This window comes from Tinamus guttatus, unplaced genomic scaffold, assembly GCF_059628265.1.
Source record: "Tinamus guttatus ecotype Peru unplaced genomic scaffold, ASM5962826v1 Tinamus_guttatus_pri_ptg000004l, whole genome shotgun sequence".
NCBI classification, from domain to species: domain Eukaryota; kingdom Metazoa; phylum Chordata; class Aves; order Tinamiformes; family Tinamidae; genus Tinamus; species Tinamus guttatus.
This window is the reverse complement of record NW_028288538.1, coordinates 14,007,209-14,029,300: the sequence shown is the minus strand read 5'-3', so window position 1 is coordinate 14,029,300 and position 22,092 is coordinate 14,007,209. Positions and strand designations below refer to the sequence as shown.

Sequence of the window (22,092 nt, the reverse complement as noted above, 5' to 3'; positions counted from 1 at the left end):
AGCGGCGTGAGCTGACCCTGCTACACAGCGCACGCTGCCGAAGGCTCCCAGCAGCCGCTGCCAAGCGGCAGCGGAGGTGAAGGTGCCGCGCGCTGCGGCGCGTGGGCCAGCGCTCGCCAGGGCCGGTGCCTTCCCCGCAGCGGCTCTCGCGCCCCGGCTCTGCTGCTCCCGAGTCCCGCCTGGAAGCCGGTCCTCCTGGGTGACACGCTCGGGCCCTCTGCACTGCTGCTGACCGCAGTGAAAGCTGAGTGCTGTTAGGATGTCGCCTTTTCTTGGCCTGTACGTGTGCTTTAATGTCAAGCTCAGCCCAGAGGCTCCTGCATCCTAGCATGGTGCTTGGTGACTTTCACACCTCTCAGCTCAGACGCTATCTTGCTCTGTCAGACCTTTATGGGTAAAATACTGTGGCTGTGCTCAGGGATTTAGCTAAAGGTCTTGTGTAATTTTAATGTGAGTTTTGCGGTTAAGTCTCTGAAATTCAGCCCGCCAATATCTTCCGTACTTGTGTGCTTTTTCATTTAATTTCTTTAGCTTTTTAAAAATCAAGTAATTAAAATAAAAATGCAAACAAAAATATATGTAGTTAATTAAGGTGAAGGTTAAAATATTCAGCTCTGTTCTATTCAGCTCTGAGTGAGTTTACATTTTATTATATTTCTGGTGGATGGCATGTGAATAGCTGTTCAGGCTCTCTAAGTGCTAAAAGTCTTCATAAAATAAGAAACTGACAGATATTTGCAACATTGGTTTTTAATTACATAGTATAAGTAGAATATCTGTTTTAAAAATAAATCATTTTCTTTCCATAGAACTGAAGGGATCCATCAGTTAACAGGAAAATGTGATTTGTATCCTCGCCCGCTGGGGCATGGATTTTTTCCCTGAGCACATGCAGGAGACAGTGGCTCCCACCCTAAGGGGAGCCACCTGGGCTCTTCCCTGACCTGTCACATGGAAGCAGCTTCCTCTTCTCCTGCCTCCTGTTTGTGCAGGCATTGAGGAGGTTTCGTTTCCCCCCACTCTGCCTGCAATGCAGTTAAATAAGCAGCAATTTCCCTGCAGTGCTGAAAACATACTGTGCACTGAACTAATCACTGCCCTTACAAGTCTGTAGAACATAAAAAATATAACAAGGCTACTCAAAATACTCTTAGCAAGTGAAAGTTTCTCAGGATCATTAGAAAAATATCAAAAGGAGTTGCAAGTGCTGCAGAGGATTTATGTTAAATTCCCAGCTGGACTCTGATGTCATTGAATAAGACGATTAAGGACAAAAATAATGCAAAAAAAAAAAAAAAGCTTCCTTTTGTTGTTTTCTGGCCACACAAGAACGGGGGAGGAGACACAGTCATGGCAACTAAACAGCCCTAACCTCTTGAAATACAAGAAGAAGCTATGAATATACTTGTGTGTGTTAAATTATCAAAAACACATCAAAACTTCTGGAGTGATTACAGCTTTTGGAGAAGAAGAGCCTCTTGTGTGGTGACAAGAGTGCCTTCTCAGAGACTGAAGAGCTAATTAGTTCTCTGCTCAACTTGAGCAAATTGATCAGTCTGATGAGCAAATAATTCCGTCATACAAGATTTCATCATGTGAGGGATAAAGAGAGTGGCAATTTGATCACATAGTATTTTGCAGAAGAATATCAAAATTGGTATGACTCAAAGTCAGGCACTAAAAGTAAACTCTGGAAGACAGAAGTCCAGCAGGCAGCAGCACATTTCGGCCGCGCCGAGAACAGTTCAGCACCCGAGGGGAGCGCTCCTCGCTCGCCGGGCTCCCCAGTGAGCGCGGCGCGTCACGCGCGGCAGCAGGACTTGACGCTAGCACACTATGCTGGAGCGAGTCTGACTTCGGTGTGTTGCACTCGGGGCTTTCGATAGAATTTATAGAGCATTTTTCTGCTTTGACAGTCTGTAAGTGTGTTCCTTCCCCTGGGAATGTGAGAAATTGTTCAGACTAGTTGCATTTTTTTTAAATGAATGCTTATAAAAGTCATTAAATTTAATATAAAACCAAGGAACCCCTTAAAAGGTAACTTTGTAAATCTTCCTTGTAACCTACAAAGCATATTATTTTCAGCAAATTAAGCACAGGGAAAAGGAAATGGGAGCCTGGCTCCAAATAACAATGCAGAAGGGCCAGTCCGTGCTTTACAGTATTGCCGCAAAGCCATTTGGTCCCATTACAGATTTCAGCGCTGTGGTAAATATCCTCAGCAGGGCCGTCTTTGGGCAGAGTCGCACGGTCCCCATGCACCAGCCTAGGCAGCCTGATGGGCTGACACGAGCCCAGGTGTTTGCGGGTGGTAACAAGGAGAAGCGGGGAGCCGGCCTGAGGCCAAGCAGGGATAATGCTGGGTGCTGCCGCAGGTGGAAACTACCGGCTGCTGGTGGGTGTTGGGGTCCTGGGAGGCGAACGCGGAGCCACGCGCTCTCACCAAGGTGGAGTCTGCTCGGGTGAGCTTTTGATTGCAGGTAATGGGAGGAGGAGCGAGGAAGCAGGAGGGAGACGGTGTGAGAGTGGTTAGAGCATCCAGCAGCGAAGAGGAGGGCAGAGGGAGGAGAGCTGCTGGGAGCGCTGCACGTACCCGTGCGCGAGGCCGGCCACGGCTCTGGCCTGCGGTTAGCGGCTCAGCCGGGCACCCATAAGACACAGTTTGCTGGCAACACAATGCAGTGGAAATGCAGGCTTAGTGACACTGCGACTTGACCTCTGTGTAAGCCTAAAATACGGGGATTTTTGGTATGTGTTGTACATAAGAATTCAAGCCTTAAGTTGCCCTGCCTCACTGTACTGCTGAGGTGCATAGGAAGGGGAGAAACAAAACAGTGAGGAAATAAACCTGAATACACCCGCAGGTACCCTTCTGCTTTTACTTAAAGTTCAGTGGAAGCTTTAAAGGTTTCTAGAATTATAATGCTGCTGATCTCTTATTAATGCATTCTGTACTGCCTGCGGTAGCAGTGGATGCTCAGTTTGCTGCCCTTGAACATCCTAATATTTTATTTAAAATAAAAATGGGGGAAAAAAAAGTCAATATTTGGAACTTATCTGGGTTAAGGTTGTTTGGAGTGTGAAATGAGGATTCTGCTTGCTTTGTTTAGCATTAATTACAGGTAAAGTTATGAGGGGTTTTTTTTTTTTTTGAATTTTCAGATAGTGCCATATGTGCTCTACCTGTTTTGCAAGTCTGAAAACTTCCAATAGCTTCTGTGCACCGAAAGGTCTCTACTTCTGCCAGAAACAGTCTTTGCTGCCTCCCTCACTGCTTTTTCTTGCCTTGGAAGAAAGGCAGTTAGTTCAAAAGTGCCCATTCTGCTCAGCTCCACACAAACCTTGGGCAAAGAGCAGAGAAGAGCCAGCGTAAGGCTGAAGAGAGGGTCTGTGCAAGGAGCCCCCTTGAAACATAGGCATGGGTGTCTGTCCCAGATCCCCTCGGACGAGGCTCGAGAGCCTTTCGGGCCGTTGCCTGTAATGGGGCTCTCTCCTGGCAGTGGACTTGAAACATATTTTCATCTAGCCCCAGCAAAGCAGCGATGATTATAAACACGTGTAACAGCCACATGATGTACCGCTGCCATGGAGACATAATTGTAATAGTAGTCATTTTATTTTTATTTTTCAATACATCACTGTTAACAAGAGGTTGGATTTAGATTTGAACACATTCATCTTTGTAAGGACAAGCAAGAACAAGGCTTACTAAAGGGGCAGAGCATTGCGTGGCTAATAACATACTGCAGCACATTTTGTGTGGAGAAAAGATTCTTTTTAAGAGCAAGAGAGGGTGGCTGCATTTTGTCCCCTTGTTTTATGAATTGCTGTGATTCATTGTAGGTTTCACTTAGTTCAATTCTAAAATATATAGTATTGAACCAAAAGTGCCGTGATATTTATTGCAAGAATGCAAAGTAGTAACCATGTTCTGTCACTTTATTTACAAATAAATTTTGCTTTAATTGTATTTCGTGGCAGACTCTCGTTGAAAAGATTGAACCCTGAGTTAGTGTTAATTACTGGCTGTGGGGTTGATTATCGCTGCCAGTGTGACCTGGTGTTCTGGCAGCCGGCACGTGTGGGTCTGGCAAGTGCAGCCGTTCCACAAGCTGCGAGGGAGTGAGAGCCCTCGTCGCCATCCCGGGGCCTAGGGGTGTGTCAAGCACAAGAGGGGGATCAAAGTCTTTGGACTTTAGTGTTTGCACAGAGGTCAGCTGCAAAACATGAAGGTTGAGAGGCCAGCTTGATTGTAAGGACCAAGTCAGAATAGCATTATATTGAAGGATTTGGATTACGATTTTTTATTCTTACTTATCAACTTTGTCATATTTGAACTTTTCTGAGATATTCCCTCTCACAGTATTCATAAATGATATGAAGACGTTGATACAAGACTGGATATTGCATTGATTGGTTCATGTTTAACAAAAATAGAAGGAAAACAGGTGATTTCTTCCCTCAAAGAGGGAAGAGAGCTCATGGAAGAAGGACTAGCTCCTAAATTCCTATAATAACATAAGCCAGTTTTCTAGGCATCTCAGAGTCTGTTCAAAGTATGGTACAGCACAGACACATCACTGTGGCAATTTAAAATAACCTTGGGGAAAACTATGCTGCAAAACACATTGCTTATCCTGCTGAATGTCTCTGCAGCTCTTGCCAGAGTAACACACAGGGCACTACAAACACTCCCCACCCAGCAAAAGGGGTGAGAGCCACAGAAATCCTAGCTACTCCCCACTGCGTCCTCAGCAGGAAAGGTGACAGAGCCCCCTTCTACAGAGTCCTCATTTGCAAGTGTGCCTGTACAGAAAGACATCTTGAGAAAGCATGTGCTTGGCCAGGAGGACTTTGTCAATGGAGATAACTGTGTGTGCCTGTTGCATCTCAAATGCGAGGAGCATCATTACTGAAATGTCAGCACACCTACACGGTCCTGCACGCTGCTGTTTGCAGCAGTGCAGAAGAGCAAACTCTCTCCTCTGAAAACAACATTTCTAGCTGGTGGGGTTGGAGATGGAGTGAACACTCAAAAATCCAGTAAAATTGCTTATTTGTGCTGTCTTTCCTTAGCTCACTCAGTGGTTCAGCCAAACCTACTATTGCTCATTATTTTTTCTGTCTTCATTCTTGCATTCAGTCCTGTGCTTCTTTCAGGGTGAAAGGCCTGCTTCTTGCCTCCAGATACTCACCTGTGGAGCTATCAAGAATAATTATGGGGATGCCCATAATACCCTAATTATCACAGCCAGGCACAGAGCAAGCCCATGGAAGTGCCAGTAGTTGTGCTGTGTAGATGACCAAGTGCCCCAACCCACAGCTCTGCGCGTGCCTGTGCATCGGTGGCTTCCTTAGGTTGCTTCGTTGACTGCATAAGCAATAAGGAGACAGGTGGTTGTGGGCCACGCAGCTCTGGTTTCCTGTCACTACCCGAGTATTTTGGAGAGATGACCTGGCCACATTTTGTGCTCTTACATTGCTGCCAGTGCAGTGCTTTATGCATGTGCTGGGGTGCTCCCCAGTGCGGCTGCAGTCCAAGCCAAAGGGTTAACAGTCTTTCTGCTTTACAAACCAAAACTTTGTTTCATTTAATGGTCATGATTGTTCAAGCATATATGAAGTATGAATCTGAATGTAGCTGTAATTCTATTTTTCTCTATTCACATGAAATAATCTATTTTTATTTTTAATAAATTAAAATTGGTTGACAAATTAAAAAGCACTTAAATACTTAAAATCCTAAGTTAATTTTAAAAGGCTTCTTTTTCTACATAAATGCTTGTACATACATGGTCCTCTCTGTCAACTTGTTACCACATCTTTTTCCTCTTTCCCGCTGCCTCTTTTTTTTGTAACTTTGTGATACCTTTGAGGGGGAGCAGTCAGGCTGCATAGTAGTCTGTTCAGGCAGACACGGTGAGGAGTTCAGGAGAAACAGGAGTTTTGAATCAGTGTCGTGCACGTGTGCTAGGAAGCACTGGGTTTATAGAGCACACAATCAGTGTGCGCATCCCCACAAGCCACAGCGCCCGCGCGGGGACTGTCCTGTAGCCACGTGGCACATCCGCCCGCGGTGCTCCCAGGAGGCTCGAAGCAGGGGAGGAGTTTCATCAGTAAGGAAAGTTTGTCCATGCTCACCTAGTGCCTTACTTGTACTTTATGGAGCCCAATCCCCAGCTGGTGCAAGTCGGTAGCTCCACTATCTCAGGAGAGAAACACTGCGAAAGAGAACTGTGGGGTCCATAAATGTTCCATGCAAACTACCACAGGCTGTAACAAACTCATCTGTATTGGTCAAATGGCCAAAAGATACGGACTTGGGGGTTAGCCAGGGACTTGATGTATTGCCTAGTATTTGAATATGACATAGAAATATTGGCATCTTAGCTATCGATGTTGCCTTTAATGAAGAGAAGAGCCACGCTGAAAATTAAAAGGGAGCATAATAATTTCATTCCTTTGGGGAATGAAAATTTGTGTATAAGAACGAGTACTACTTAGTCAGATCTGACTCTTAAAAATCATGTCAGGTGATGTAATTTTACTAGGTGATTACTAAGGACTAGTGATAATTAATAGATGATATAAATTTACCATTTTTTTGCCTTAATAAGAGGTCCTGTGTAAAACATGAAAGCTTTATATTCCTGTGGTCTGCAACAATCCATCATCCCAGGATCTATTTTCTAGGACCTTAATCATCATAAGGCTGCAAACCTTCATCAAAATGAGTATCTTTAGATGTCTTCTCAAAAAAGGATGTGTTAGCTATTACCTTTTTTTGGTTAGTGGAGCATCCATATCTATGTGGTTAGAAAACAAGGAAATAGATACTGTGATTTTATGATTATTTCTAATTAAGAGGATGAGAAATGAGAGAAATGTTAGAGAAAGTAATTTACTCATTAAAAAAGATACACTATTTTGGATTACAATTCCAAGGTATTTTCACAGGAGGACTTGTCATGTATAACAAGAGTCCTGATGGTGGACTAAATTTAAATTTAATAGCATTTAGCTGTGTTTTTTTTTTTCCTTTAACTGTTCAAATGTTTTAAATTAGTTAAAAATCATTGTTTTCCATTCCATTCTACAGAAGATAGACTCTCTGTTTAAAATCTCTTTTTGGATATAACAGTTTGAGAAAGAAAGATGTTGAATATTATAAACCTTTTTTTAAAAAAGGTCTGTTCATGTTTCGGGGGCAGCTTTGTTTGCTCTTGTAATCCAGTAGCAGATAGTAAATCAATTAAAAATATTGGAAAGCACATCCCAGCACTGCTCTGCTTTTCTAAACTGTAGAGAATAAAACAGTGCTATGGGATATGGCTGCAAGATGAAAGCAAGAATATTTTTCTCTTCAGGATGGAGGGAGTAAAAACTCAGCAGCAAGGAGACTTGGAGAGACTTTTTTCTAATGTACACAAGTGAATGCTAAAAACTAAAAGAATAATGCAGCTTTGATGAGCTTCTCCTATAACAGTGGTCTATAAAGAGGCTGTTGAGGCTTGATAAACAGCTTAGCAACTTCTTTAGGGCCCTTTCTCAATGAGTACGTGGATTTGTTTTTTTTAGTCATCTTTGCAGATTAGAATTTCTTTCCCTTGGGGAATGGGAAGTGTTTCTTTTATAGTCCGTTTCTTTATGGAAACGGTTCTGCTTTGCTGAGGGGCAGCACCTTCTTTTAAAATTTTCAAAATAGTTCTCTTTACTGTTTTGTCTCATGTGCGCAGGGTATTAGGGTGGAAATCTTTGCTAGCTCTTAGAAGGAAAGGATTAAATAGAACATGTGAGGTAAGAAAAACTGCACTACATTGGGAAAGGCTTCATATAGTCTCTCCCCTTTCCCATCTGCAAAGTGAGCAGGGAGTGGAAGAGAGTGGAATGGAGGGATAGTGGCAGTGGGGACTTAGTGTGGGACACATCCCTCTGCAGGGGGTTGGGAGCTCTCCTGGGGGTGGGTGTAACTCCAAGCACGTCAGCCGAGAAGCCAAGCACATAAACTTAAGGAGAGCACCATGGTAGGAGCTTTGTTTCTAGCTTGTTGAACCAGTAATTGTTACCACCAGTAGCTGTAATTCCCATCAGTATTTTGCTTTTTGTTGTAAATGGAAAAAAAATCATTTGTTTTATACTGTGCAGGTTAGTTTACTTCATGGTTGGTTTATTTCTCAGCGCATCAAGGCCAGGTCACTGAGAAAAATGCAGTCAGTTTTGTAGTGAGCAAAATGAGCTGCAACTAAACTGCTAGTACAAAAACAACAACAAAAACAAAATCCCTTTTTATACGGGGATTCTTTTTAAATGCACATAGGATCAAAAACTGCTTTTTGAATCATCGTAGGTAAGACTGCCAGTCATTCACTGATACCAGATTGGCTAGCTATCAGTGGATATTTGCCCTTCAGTTCTCTATTTTTTATTAAGCTTGACAACTCCAGAAGAACGGCTCTGCAGAGCCGTCTGCCTGTTGGCCTTTAGCCACTTGCGTATCCAACTGTTTACACAGAAGTTAAGGACATGGGTAAAGCCATGGCAGGAGGGTGGGGAAGAGAAAATCCCACCCTTAGTGGACATAAGAACGCAAGAAAAACCTCAACAGTAAGGCTATCATTTGAGTTTGAAAGGTGAAAAAAAAAGCTTTGCTGTTCAACTTAACTCCATTCAGGGAACCTTTCTGATGGATGCAAGTTGGGCCTCTGTAAGCTCTGCCTTCAGTAGGAGTGTTTGCCCATAGAACAGTCCTTTCTTGTGTGGTTAAGGCTTACAGACGACATGGTTTAACACATTCAGGCCAAATACACTTCTGGTGTCATTCTATCTAGATGTATTTTCTTAAAGCTGAGAAAGAAAATACCAGTCTCTTCACAGCTCTGTTTTGCTTTGGCTCAAAATGCTTTTTTGAGCTCTCCTGGGTTAGTGTAGTTCTGAAATGAACTGCATGCACTAGTACTAACAGTAGCAAAACCAACCAAACAAAATATTACTTCTGTTCCCTGGATATTAGAATAAAACAAGCACTTGGGAAGTGTTTCAAGAAGACAGAGCTGTACAAAACTCCTTCAGAGTGGACCAAGTTACCTTGTAATTAAGCCAGTTTCTCCAGCAGCTCTGAGAAAGCACATGCTGCAGCAGGGAGGGGAGCTACAGAAGTTCATATTGGAGGCTAAGGCAGTGGACAGCAGGGGCTTTCCTTGAACCCTGTGACTGTGCTGAACTCTGCAAAAATACACAAGACTTGCCAATCCATGCATGTCCATGCATTACAGCTAAAATCTACATTAAATTTATTCTGGCAGCACCTTCTGAAGTTGTTGCACTGCGCATTCTTCCCTCCCCTCCACGCGAGGGCACGTGCTCCAGACCACTGCTCTGCTGCCCGCTGCCATCTCAGCTGCCACACGCAGGCTGTAACTGGCAGCTTTTGCCTGCTGGCTTTCGTGGCACAGACACTGAAACAATTCATTGATCACTACTGCCTACTTGCACTCAAACGAATATGAACTCTCACACAAGAAATACATACCCCAGTTTTCACCCCTGGTCCCATAAATCTGACACTTTGCAAAAGTTGCAGAGCAGCTATGAGCACATAAACCTGGGTAGGTCTCTGTTTGTCTACTGACCTTTAGATACTAAATGGACAGTGTCTGGATTTTGGCAATCAGCAGCTTGTAAGGGAACAGAAAGCAAGACACTTGTCATGAATGATTCCATCTTTTTCTTTTTTTTTTGGTTGCCTTCTCTTTTGTACTTTAATCATCAGATGGAGTGATAATGACGATTGAGGCTAACTATTAGTTTTAAGCAATCAGCTTCTTTATTAATGACCATAGCTATCTGAATTCTGTAGAAATGAATACTGTATACCATTTATAGAGAGTTTGATCACTGCAAGCTATGACAGAATGAGGCTTAAACTACTCATATTTGAGCCTGAAAGATTCACACTACCTTTTACAAGCCTGGCAAACACCCCCCAGGAGTATCCTCTGACACAGCAACCACCTTGGGCTGGAATTGAATAGTTAAATGTAAGTGTACAGAATTTAAGAACATCTTGTCTAAATAAGATGACTAAACCTATAACTTACATTTTGGCCAGAACTTCCCCCACTCACCCAATCAGCAGGTCAATACTGAGCACCTTTTTTTCCTTACCCTCACAGACAGCACCTTGTTAACTAGGTATAGTTAAGGATTTCAAAGGCAGCAAAGTATAGAGTTCAAACTTGACATTGAAGATTGCTTTCTGATGGAAAATTGGGGAATATTGACCAGTGCCCTAAGAAAGACACAAACTTTACATTCACTAATTCACTTATTCTAAAAAGGCAGTCAGCAGTTGTCTTTGTCCATTAAATTACTTATGCTTCCCCAGGACTGTGTGGTTTTCCTTCACAATCCTAACTCCTTGCTGAGAAAGAAAAATTCCATCGTTTTAAAAAAAATAGCTTCCTGCAAACATACAGACTCACCACGTCCATGATCTGCATGAGGCTGAGAGTAAAGTAGACAGTGAGTGGTTGGGAATCATTGGCCACTGGTCGTTCCAGAGGGTTGTAGTTCTTCAGCAGCTCCTTATACAGCTTCCTTTGAAATTCTCCTTGCAGGGACTCTTTAAACACAGGAATAAATACATAATCAGGATTCTACATCAGAAAGATTGTCTGCTTTTCCAGATATCAGATATTATGGATCTACTGTTGTATATGTTCCTTTCCAAGTAGAACACCACTGTAATTTAAATAATTCCTTAGCTACTACAGCAAAGTGTTATCCCAGATTTGTGACTCTCTCTTTCCATCCCCACACCGGGAGAAGGACAGGGCCCGGGAGGGGAGAACCTAAACAGCCCCGGTGCCCGTCGGCACAGGCCCCTGCGGCCCGTGGAGAGGGGACGAGCATGGACCCCTCTCGTAGCGCAGCACCAGACCCAGCAGAGAGCAAGATGGCTACAGGTTAGGGCGAAATCACGCACTCAGGCTGCTTTAGGCTAAAACTCTTTGGGGAAAGTATTTACTGCCTTGTTCTCTGCTGGTGCAGCTACAGATAAAATGGGTACCATTTCCATCTCCGATCCAGGCAGGATTTTCATTCTGCCGGTTTTCTGTGGTAGAGGGAGCAGGTCTGCAGAGTAGCCCAGGCAGAGGCAGCTTCGGGAGCAGGAAATCTGGGTCAGCGTAAGGAGCAGGGCTCGGGGCGGCGCGGCCCCCGCTGCCCCATCCCGGGCAGACTTCGCTCTCCCCCAGTCGCGCCACGCTCCTCCCGCGGCCCGCAGCAGAGCCCCGGGCCCGGCCGTGCTGCCCCGCGCAGCCCCGCGCAGCCCCGCGGCCGGCGAGCCCCGCTCGGGGGTCACTCACCGCGCAGCAGCGCCGCGGCCAGCAGCGCCGCCGCCAGCCCGCGCAGGCCCATGGCCCGGCCGCCGCCTCCGCGCCGCGGGGCCGGGAGCCGCCGCCGCCGGGAGCCGCCGCCGGAGCTCGCCCCGCTGCTGCCCGCTCCGGCAGAGCTCGGCAACGGCCGCGGCCGCCTCCTCCCTCTGCACGTGATGGATTTCCCTCCTTTCCCGAATCCTTGCGGATCCCCGCGCGGAGGGGCGGGCTCCGAACCGCGGGCGCTGGGCAGAGCCGTCCCGCCCTTATGGGCACGGCGCGGGCGGCCCCTTCCTGGGGCTGAGCCGAGCTGCCGCCCCCCGGCCCCGCGCCTGTGGCAGCCCGGGCGTCCGGGCCGCCTTGCTTGCCACCAGCAGCCCGTTTGGCGGCACAGGGCGTGAGCTAGCCCTAAGGACAGCGAAGGGAGCTGGGGCCAGCGGGAGGGCCAGGGACGGCGGGGGCAGGGCCGTGTGCCCATGCCCTTCATGCTCTTGTTCACATCCCTGCTGGCCTTAGGCAGAGATTTGGCCTCAGTCATATTTTGGGGAGGAAAGAGACATGCACAAAATGATGTAGGTGCTCAAAGCACGTGTGACTGTTAAATCCCCAGTGGAGATAAGGGGCTGGGAGCTCAGGTGCTACATGTTCTGTCTGGACAGGGGAAAAATCCCCACGGCCAACGGGCACCACTTTTAAAGTTTGACAAATGCCTGGCTAAATAAAATGATGCTAGAGCTCCTGTCTGGTGCCAGGATAATGCGCTGCATTTGGAAAGCAGGCCTAGAAAAATAATGTTTTTTTTTTTGTCTCATTCCCGCTTGCATATTAATGCATATTTTCAAGCCTGTGCATGGGTTATTGCTCTCAGTTCAAATCCCTGCCCTTCCAACCCAGTTGTTGCAATAACTTGTGTACTAGCTGGCTGCACTTAAGGATGATAGTCCTTAAGGCTCCCTATTTGCAAGGGGAAGCCAAATGCTCATTGTACAGATAACCCAGCAAACAGTAGTTTATTAGTCCACGTTGATATTCAGCTTTAGAAATCCAGGTGATGTTTTTGGCTAAAGCACTGGCCTAGCTATGTAGCTGCTGTTTAAATATTTTTAAGAGTGCAGAACCAAGGCAACCTGCGGAACGCAGGATGTTTCCATGTCAAGTGTTTTGACCAATTAATCACAGCAGCACTGAAGCAAATTCCCCTTTCCGATCCCACAGGAGTAATGTAGCTGTCTCACCACACGTTACCAATGGGAACCCGCGCGTGGAAAGGGTAACTCTACAAGACTTACACTGGCAGAGGTCCTGGATATTTCTTCGGAAATGCTCCATGAGGTTGAATTACTATTTCGTTTTCTTTCACTTATTTGTTTTCTGCAAGTTCTGAGCTCTTCGGATCAGCAAGCGTCAAGAGCAGGTTGCTGGAATTGCTGTGTTACTGCGCAGGGAAAGCAGCGTTACCGCCTGCTCGAGCGCAACCCCTCGTGTGGCCGAGTGCTACCCAGACTTCCACCTCCTTGTTTTGGCAAGGACCTCCTTCCTCTCCTCCTGTTCCCCCCCTGCTCTTTTCACAGAGGTACTTCAGATCTCTCTAGGTGCCGGTGAGCGATGTAAATTGTTGGGATGGGAAACCTGCAGAGGAAATGTGTAGTTCAAGGCTGACATCTGCTGTTGGCTCCTGCTGGGCTGCACGTTGTGGTGTTGATAGAGGCCTGGAGTCTGGGGGGGCCTTGAAGCAGAGCTCCGTGAAGCCCGAGGGCGGCTACAAGCCTCCTGGCCCTTCCCTTCAGCCCCCGCCAGCCCGCGCCTCTCATCCAGCCTTGCTCCAGACCTGCCTCCCTCCCACTCGCTTCCCCACGGCTCTGGGCCAGCTTAGCTGGGGCCTTGGCCCCATCCCGGTTGCTGCTCCTGCCGGCGGGGCTGCCCGCAGCCACAGCCCTGGCACCTGAGGCTGAGGCTGCCGTGAGGCAGCGCCGCTTCCCGGCCACTGCCTGCCCGGAAAACCCAGGCAGGGAGGAAGCCTGGGTGGCCTGAGGACACCTGGAAGGTTTCCGGATGAGGCAGTGGGGCCTGTGCAGCCAGCTCTGGGAAGCGGCATCCGCAGCAGCAGAGCGGGGCTCCCACCAGGCCCCTCCGCACGTGTGGAGCTGGCCAGGAGGAAAGGAGGGTCCGCGCTGTTCCCTCCCAGGTAACCAAAAGTCATCATGTTTCACATTCAGCGACTGAGGCTATTCGTGTTCCTTTGGCAGATTTGCTTCCCCTCCTTCACCCTGTTTCATTAGATTCCAGTGAAATCTTCTGATTGTTACTGATCTAATTGTAAGAAATGTTAGTTTCTAGTAGCTTTATATGAAAAGCACAAAACCTACTCATCTTTTTTAGAACAGATCAATACAAACATAGTTGCTTATTAGAAGAGATTAAAATGAAAAATTCTTCAAGGAATGGTGCTGAAATCCAAAACTCCAGTATTTTAAGAAGTAAACAAATAATTCACAGCTGTTTCTCTGATAAATCTTGACTAGTTTTTCTGTTGATGGAGGTCTCTTTTTTCTTTTTTTCTTATTTTCTTTTTTTATTGGTGGCAACCCCATTGCAGTACTGTTTCAGAGGACAGCCTGGGCCCACTGCAGCTAGAGCTAAACACCCGTGGATATTCCTGCTGCTGACAACTGCATCTCAATCACTCTGTGTCAAAGGAAGCAATTGCAGAGGTTTCTTAACATATCTGTCCTATATATGTTTTGCATTGAAAGTTATTACAAAATTTTATTCGTGTCATGCTTAGCATATCCATTTTGACTTCTAAAGAGTAAGTACTTAGTGCTCTCATTTTAGCCTTTGTCAGGTCCTTTTGCATCTTTTTGTAGTCCCCGGGCTTTGCATTCATTTCTCACTGACACAGAGCCACAATATCACAGCTCCGTGTCACCATCTTACTGCATCAGTGTGAATACTAGAAAGTTGGCAAAACTTCTTCACTCCAGTTAATTTTAAATGACTGTACATAATTTAACGTTTGCACAAGGCAATTAAAGTTGACAGGAAATCCACATTTCAGGCCTGCAGCTTTAATAGTTTCTGATCTATAAGCATCTGAAAATCACCTTTACTTATCTTGTCCTAAAACAACACACTACAAATTTTCCTTTGCTAGAAAATATAATCTGCTATATTTTTAATAGCTAACAAACATGCATTCTACTAAAAGTGATATTTTTATCTGAAAAGACCATGTTAATAAGGCCTTTGACTCTAAAGCCAAGCTCTAATCCTTTCAGACAGAAATGTTTGGAAAGTGACATTTTTCCTGACAATGCTAAATATTGTTAGATTAAAGCTGAGAGCAAAAATATAAGTTTTTGAGGTACAGATGAAACACAGAATATGAAACAGGACAGTTTTACAAAGCCAAATTATGCAGATAAAATTTCTGAAATGAAAAACACTCAGGATGTGCCCTTCTGCTAAACAGTATTGAATTGTGGCCTTTTTTGTGTGTTTGTGGTTAAGTTTGGGTTTATCAAACCTGGGCAATTTCTGTAAATGTTTTACACATTCAGGTGTCTGCGTTTTGCCTTGAAATGCATGCACTGAAAATTTTCAAGTGTATTTCTTAAATTGCACGAAGGCAGCAGTCCACAATGTTCCCTCCTAGCTTCTCGCCAAAAGCCTCAGCATCACTGCTATAAATCAGGCCATTCTGTGTTTGTTGTATTTTAATTAAGCACTGGTGAAGGTGAAATTGATATTTCCCAAATATTTGCAACCACAAACATCATGAATCCTCTCTTTTAATTTTCAAATGAGATCTTGTCCTTCTGCTATAATTGCATCCTTTGCATCTTGCACAGGTATTATAGGAGATCTACAAAAGAGCAAATGTCACGGTGGTTCACTAGAGAGAGAGAGGAATTCGGCACTGGCAGCTTTTTCCATTGGCTGCCAGTCATGTCTTAATGAAAAAAGGTTGTTTGTTTCCAAGCAGTCAGTGGCAGCTTTTTCAAGGAAAGTCTCGCAAATGGGAGCATTCAGAGAATGGAAATATAAAGGAGTAATTTTTGTCAGAACACAGCATCTTTAGAAGCCATGGCGCTTTTAGACATTGGGATATTTTCAAGTGAGATTCCTCAATGGAGTTAAAGGAAGTCTCAAAGCAGCCAACAGATTGTGTCCCTGACCAGCAGGTACAGACTTCTAGCCATGCGGGTGGCCAGTGAAGAGTCATAGCAATCAGAGACCTTTAAATATTAAGTAGTTAGAACACATTGTGGGTAGTGGTGTTTTTTGGATTATCTCAGCTACATATAAAATTTAGTTTTCTGTCATAATGCTTTATTTTATTCGCAAATCTATCCCCCTATCTGAAGGATCCAGTTAAAAGGAGTTATTTGCATTCTAGCATTTGTTTTGCAGAAGGAATTTTAAACGATTGGTTATTTTAATGACTAATTATAAGATAGAAGGTATAATTGAAATAAAACAAAACGTTGATCTAAAATCCATTTACCAATTTATCAACATACTTGGAATCTCTCTCCTGACGTTCAGAGATAGTCCTGCCTCACACTGCTATATGAATATTTGTCATTTTTTGCCTGTCTTGCTAACTCAGATACAAGAAGCCAACTCCATCCTTTTGTGACTCTGTTGACATTGAATTTGATCTCTTAGAGCACGAGAAAAAATATCATGGTTATCTGAGCCAGGCTAATAAAGCAAGAAACATAAGGCCTTACTGAAAGCTTTCCATTGCCATAATTCAAGGTGATTTTTCAAACAGGAATGTTTGGATGCCCAGACTTACTTAATGAAACCAAACTTCAGATTCGTCTGTTGTTATTATATACATATCAAGTGCACCTAACTAAAATAGTGTTTCTGCTTTTGCTAATTCACCCAATTGAATCTTATTTTATAATTGAAGCTATTACTCCTAAAAAATCCTCTGTCTGAGATGTCTAAATAAAAAGAAATGCTATTCACCTCTTTAATGGCTGTGAGTCAAGGCTATTTTTTTTTATTGTGGCCAAAATTGTTATTCTGGATTCCTGCTTAATTATGAAGATAATGCAATGTGGCAGGTCAGAGACAACAAGGACTTTGCTAATGCCAGGCTGCGAGAATGCTGGGTTAGTAACTGAGATGGATTGAATATTTTAAGTAATAGATTAATCTTTCAGTTTCACTGATGCATTTAATGTGGTAGTGATATTTATATGCCAAAGATGTCACTGTATTCACATGATGGTAATCAGTAGATAAAATATTAATCGTGCAATTTTGAAGAACATTTGATAGATTTAGAGCCTATGTCCTACTTTTAAAAGAAATTCTGATCACCTGGGAGCTTAAATCTTTTAGGAAGCCAATGAGTTTATGTTCCTGAAAGCAGGGTTTCTAGGCAGGGGTCTGTAATTTATTCTTATGAGTGTAACAATGTATTTGAAACTTTTACCCTGTCATTCGGATTAATTGATTTTAATATTTAAAGATTCATGTAAACTATTTGAGTTAGAAAGTTCTGAATGTCACAAATCAAATAAGTATGTTATAAGAACACCATCTCCCCGGCTCCTCCTGGCGAGGCGGAGGTGAGCTGAGTATGTCTTACGTCAGGGCAGCAAAGGTGTCAATGCCCTGCCTGCTGCCACGGGGTGTGTGTGCCACGGCGCTGGGTACCGACCTGCCCACGTGGGATAGTTCACCGAGCAGCAGCTGGCAAGTGACACAGCTCTGATCACCGCTGACCTGGTTTGGAGTTGAGGCACTCCAGAAAATCATTCAGTTTCTTTAGCTTGCTCTGAACTGCTCTAGGTTTTGGCTTTCTTCTTTATTTACGTGTAGCAGTTTGTTTGTGATTCATACATTACATTGCCAATTCAATCCCCATTTCAGTTCATCACTTTTCTAGTTTTAGGAGGAAATAGCAGGTTTAAGATAGTGGCTGGATTCCTTTGAGGAGAAGAAAATTTATTCTATGAAGGTGGAAGTTCCCAGATGACAAGTTAGCAGGATATTGAAATGGTTCCCACCTGGGGAAGATTGACTGAGTTTGGGGATTAAGACCAGGAGCAAGAGGAGAGATGGAGATGCTTTATTAGGAGCAGCAATGTTTTAATTAGACGGATGGCTTATTTTTTTTTCTTTTTTTTTTTTTGGGTGGGTGGGGGGGATTCAACTGGAATCTGCTTAGCTGATCTGGCTTTGGGGGAAGGATTACATGAATTTTGGATGAAAAGTTTGTATTTCCTTTCTTTTATTTTTTTTAAAATGAGTAATTGTAGAACAGTCATTGCCTTTGCTTTTGGTATGGAGTTTGTGTATTTATACAGTATTATTTTGTTGGTGCTAGCACATATTCAATTTAATTATTTGAGATGTGTGCTTCGGTAATTCAGAATTCAGTGAGGACACTCATGTATTTTCCATGCATTCATTTTCTTCAACAGGGACTGTGTAGCCCTTAATAGAAACAAGAGTATCATTGATGGAAGGCTTGTACAGCTGAGACCCAAAGCGACTTGAAAGAAGCCACCAGGTAGGCTTTTTTTTTTTTTTTTTTTTCTTCTTCTTTGAACATGTTCTTTATGCAAGATGTTTCTGGAGAATTTTTCTTTAGGGCACTTCTACTGAGTTCAAACAAAATAGGGTTCAAATCTAATACTCTGCAGAGTACCACTTCTGAATCTTCTCTTACAAGGCTGCAAGGCCTAATGTGTGATTCTAACGTAACCTTGAGCTGTGTAACTTCAGTGGAGTTTGTGACCTGAGCGATCAGGAGCCAGCAATAGGAGCCCAGGTTTGTACAAGAAAAATTTGGCCTGGGTCTTGTGAAGAGCAGTGTGCTGGGCTGAAAGCTGCCAAGGGGAAGCCATGCAGAAGTACTGGGGAGATTTGCAGGGCTTAAATATTCTTCTCCTCCCTCTCTCAATGGCTTTCATGTCCTGTCTGTCCTTATAGGAAAAATGAAACAAAAACAAAAAAAAACAACAACAAAAAGATTCATTGGATGGGCAAAATGCATCTGACTATTTAAATTAATGCTTGAATTACTGGGTAGAAATGACTCCTAGTTACACAGTATGATTATATGTATGGCATATATCAGCACTGGTTAATGCAAGTAAACGGCACCAAAAGTATCAAGTGGTTTCAAAGTCAATAATATATTTTTGCATTGTTTTAAACTGCAGATCATTCTGGGTATAATTTTTCCTCTTGTTTCTGAGGGACTTTTGAAAGGTTCAGGTGCCTGGGACTGGAACACTTGCTGAATACTTTCTTTATAATACAAACCAAATAATCTATTGTTTCTGTAGGCAAAATGTATTACTGTCTTAAAAGACAAGTGACACAAAAGACTTCCTTAGCAGAGTTTGAAAAATGAGGGATGTATGACACTCTTAGAAATTCTTGAAGTGAATCACAGCTTTGAAATTCCTTGCAAAGAGAAGCAATGAGATGTCCCTAAACTGTAAATGAGAATCTATGTATATCCTATCAGGTGATATTTCACAACACTTTCTATGTACTCATTTCTAAAACACCTGAGTGGCAAACTCTGTTTAAATAGTGAAGTTTGTGTGTGGTGGTGATGCTTGTTTGTTTGTTTTTCTTATATGGTATAATTGAAAGCTTGATGTTTGAGGAAGGCTAACTTTGGTAAGCAGGACCTATGACATCCCCCTGCCTGCTGTGCTGTAGCTTTGCTGTGTGAACTTGGAAGATGACTTAAGTTAATAGTGTGCCATTTCCTATACTATATTACCTAACAAGGATGTTGTAAAGTTAATTTTTATTTTATTATACAGCCCAGTGCTAGCAGTGTACTTAACTGATGGGCATTGAGAATCATAGAACCATTATGGTTGGAAAAGACCTTCAAGATTGAGTCCAACTGTAAACCCTTCAACACTATGCCTGCTAGACCATGTCCCTAAGTGCCTCATCTCTTTATGTTTCCTTTTTCTCTTTTGCAGCAACTGTATTAATATGTCTGTACACAGAGACTATTCTTGTAATTAGTGCAGAGATAATGATTTAGCTAGTAGTAATTTTTCATGAATAACTCCTCTGGGACTCTGTACAAACTCTTCTGGGATGGTATGATGCTATAACTGGCTTCAGTTATACTATCAGGCACATTGTACATGAGTCAAGCATTTAAAATGTCTTACACTAGTGAAAGTATACTAGTCTTTATATGAAAACTAAGTCTATCATGCATGTAGTGGCAAACTTTACATGCCAAATGTAAAATGTACTTTAGATGCCAAATATGTTTTGAAGTTCCAGTATTTATCATTACAAGCTCTGTGATGGGGCTATGAATAACAGCTGAGTGTGTGTAGCATTTGCACACATTAACTGTGGTGTGTTTGCCACCTGGCCAGGCTCTCTGGTCCACCTGGTTTCTCTGGCCATCCCAAGGCAAGAGAGGCTTTCAAGTGAGTATAGACAAATTTCCATTTCTTTCTCCATCTTCTTTCTGATGATCTTCTCTGCAAAAATTGTGCTAATCTATTTTTAATAACATAATACTGCATTCCCCTTGCTAGGGTATATACACGTTGATTATCTTGTAGTGCCAATGGTGCCTAACCCCTTGGCTTTGAGTTTGTCTTGACTCCTCATTTGCTCACACAGGAGCTCGGTGAGGACTTTATTCAGCACCAGTAACAAGCAGAATCAGCTTCACAATCCTTGGGAAATGTGTGAGGTTCTTCTGGCTTCTGCTTGCATTTAGATCTTGTGTATCCAGGAACTACTTTTTATTTATGGAGCTCCTGCTTGGTTGGGCTGTGCTGTAGGGCCGGCTGTGCTGGTGTCGGAGGGCTCTGGACCCCGATACAGCATCTGTCGGCCGTGGAGACACTTGTGCTTAGCTGAGTGTCTGCATTTGCTCCTGATCATGATCCTGTTTTAATAACTGCTGTCTCTAAGATGTGATCTTTTGACTTAGCAGAATAATTAGACTTAACAGAATAATTAATACAATTTTCCTAAGCACTTGTTGCCTGCTGAAATCCCTTCCAGAGTGTTGGTTCCTGCACACGTACCACCTACCTGCTTTCTCCTACTTGGCAAGAATAGCAGTGACATCTGGTGGCTGCAGGGCCTCAGGGACAGAATAAAAAACAATTCCTTACTTCACTTCCTCAAATTATTTTTTTTGAATTTAATATAGTGCTAGAGATAATACATAAAGGGCAGCTTAATGATTATAAATAAACAGTTTGCTGCTGGATACTTTTTTTGTTGAGAAAAAGAGTGCAAAACTGTAGGTAATAAGCTGTGATGCGCCCAAAGTGAATCGTGAGATCCACTACCTCCAATGTCAGTATTAACTGTGCTTTCCTTGGCTTCCTTCACTTCGGATTATGAAGCGGCAATAACACAAATTAATGGGGATATTGTTGCATTAGTCCATCTTTGTCTCATTTATCCATGATAACTGGAAACTCCAGGGCCTAAGTAGTGGCTGAGACTTTGCTGATGATGTGGCAAGAGACCAGGGAATTATTGGCAGGACGTGCAATCCCTCTTATTTTGCAACATAAAACATTACACATGCAAGGACATAAGGAAACTTCACTATAAACTGCAAGCTGCTGTGTTCATTTTAGTGAGGTTAGTCTCCCAAAGGAAAGTATGTGAGGCCCTGCTTCGCATGTTGAGAGCTGTAAGGTACAAAGTGATCAATCCCTGTAAGGTCTCAGTGAAGTAAATACAGTTTATTGTTTATAGTAACAAACAAGCTAGCAGTTGTCTTTACAGAACATGGCATAGCATAAATCTTTTCTTAACTTCTGTTGTTTTCTGTTGCTGTCTAAAACATTTTTTTTTTAGTTTAAATGCTCTCCTTTGAGTTGTTATATCCTTCTATAGTTTTGTAATATATGTAATGTAATATACTTGCCATGTGCTAGAATCACAAATCTTAGAGCTAGTGAATAAAGAAAAAGCATGGCACAACATGGAAATTCAGTGTTAAATATACACATACACACACATGTTCTTTAAGATACTCAGTTACTGAATATTTTAAGTTACTCTTTGTGGGACGTTAGCGAGATGGCCCAAGCCTGCTAGTGAGATAGATGCCAGTGTGGTGCTGATGATGACATGGGGAAATGGCAGCCCAGGAAGGAGATGGCAAAGCCAGTAAAGTTGGTCCCACTTGTAGACTGCAGGTAACAAGAGTGTGGCTACCTCGGTGGCATGTGAAAATGACCCTTGGGGACTGAAACAGGCTTAACTGGCATTAACTGTCTGAAGCAGGACTACGCTTGGTGTGGTGGGGCTTGCTTCTATTCCTATCACTCTGCAAAAATGCATCTCTCCTTCCTCCTCTTTTTGGGCTCTCCTTTAGCCCTTGGGGGTAGAGATCAGTTGGGGAGCTGGAATGAGTTGTAGGGACGAGGGCTTTCCCTGCCCCAGCCAAGAGCAGGGCTGGGGCTGTGGTGAGGAAGGGACTGGCCTCTGTTGCAGGAGTTTCCTGGGTAGGTTGGGCCCCAGCAGCAGCCCAGAGCTCGGCAGCCCTGGGGGTCTCTGCCCAGGGAACTTCCTCACTGTGGAACTGCTCTGAGTGCTGGTGGATATGTAGTTCGGGAAATCCCTCTGGAATCTCAGAGGAGAAGTCAAACTTGAAACAGAAACTTGAAATCAGAAACCACTTTCTTCCTATATGTCATAATAAAATATTCTGACTTCTCCA

General features: G+C 43.6%; 1 protein-coding gene across 1 annotated transcript in view; it reads right to left on the bottom strand.

Annotated features, from left to right (window-relative positions):
- Positions 1-11,425, bottom strand: part of CHRFAM7A (CHRNA7 (exons 5-10) and FAM7A (exons A-E) fusion) — a 34,077-nt gene extending 22,652 nt beyond the window's left edge. The window contains exons 1-2 of the mRNA XM_088520268.1: positions 11,367-11,425; positions 10,482-10,621 (exon numbers count right to left, since the gene is read on the bottom strand). Of these exons, the coding sequence (XP_088376394.1) occupies positions 10,482-10,621; positions 11,367-11,418 (192 nt within the window). The 5' untranslated portion in view covers positions 11,419-11,425. The remainder of the gene's footprint in view (positions 1-10,481; positions 10,622-11,366) is intronic.
- Between the last annotated feature and the right edge of the window lie 10,667 nt (positions 11,426-22,092).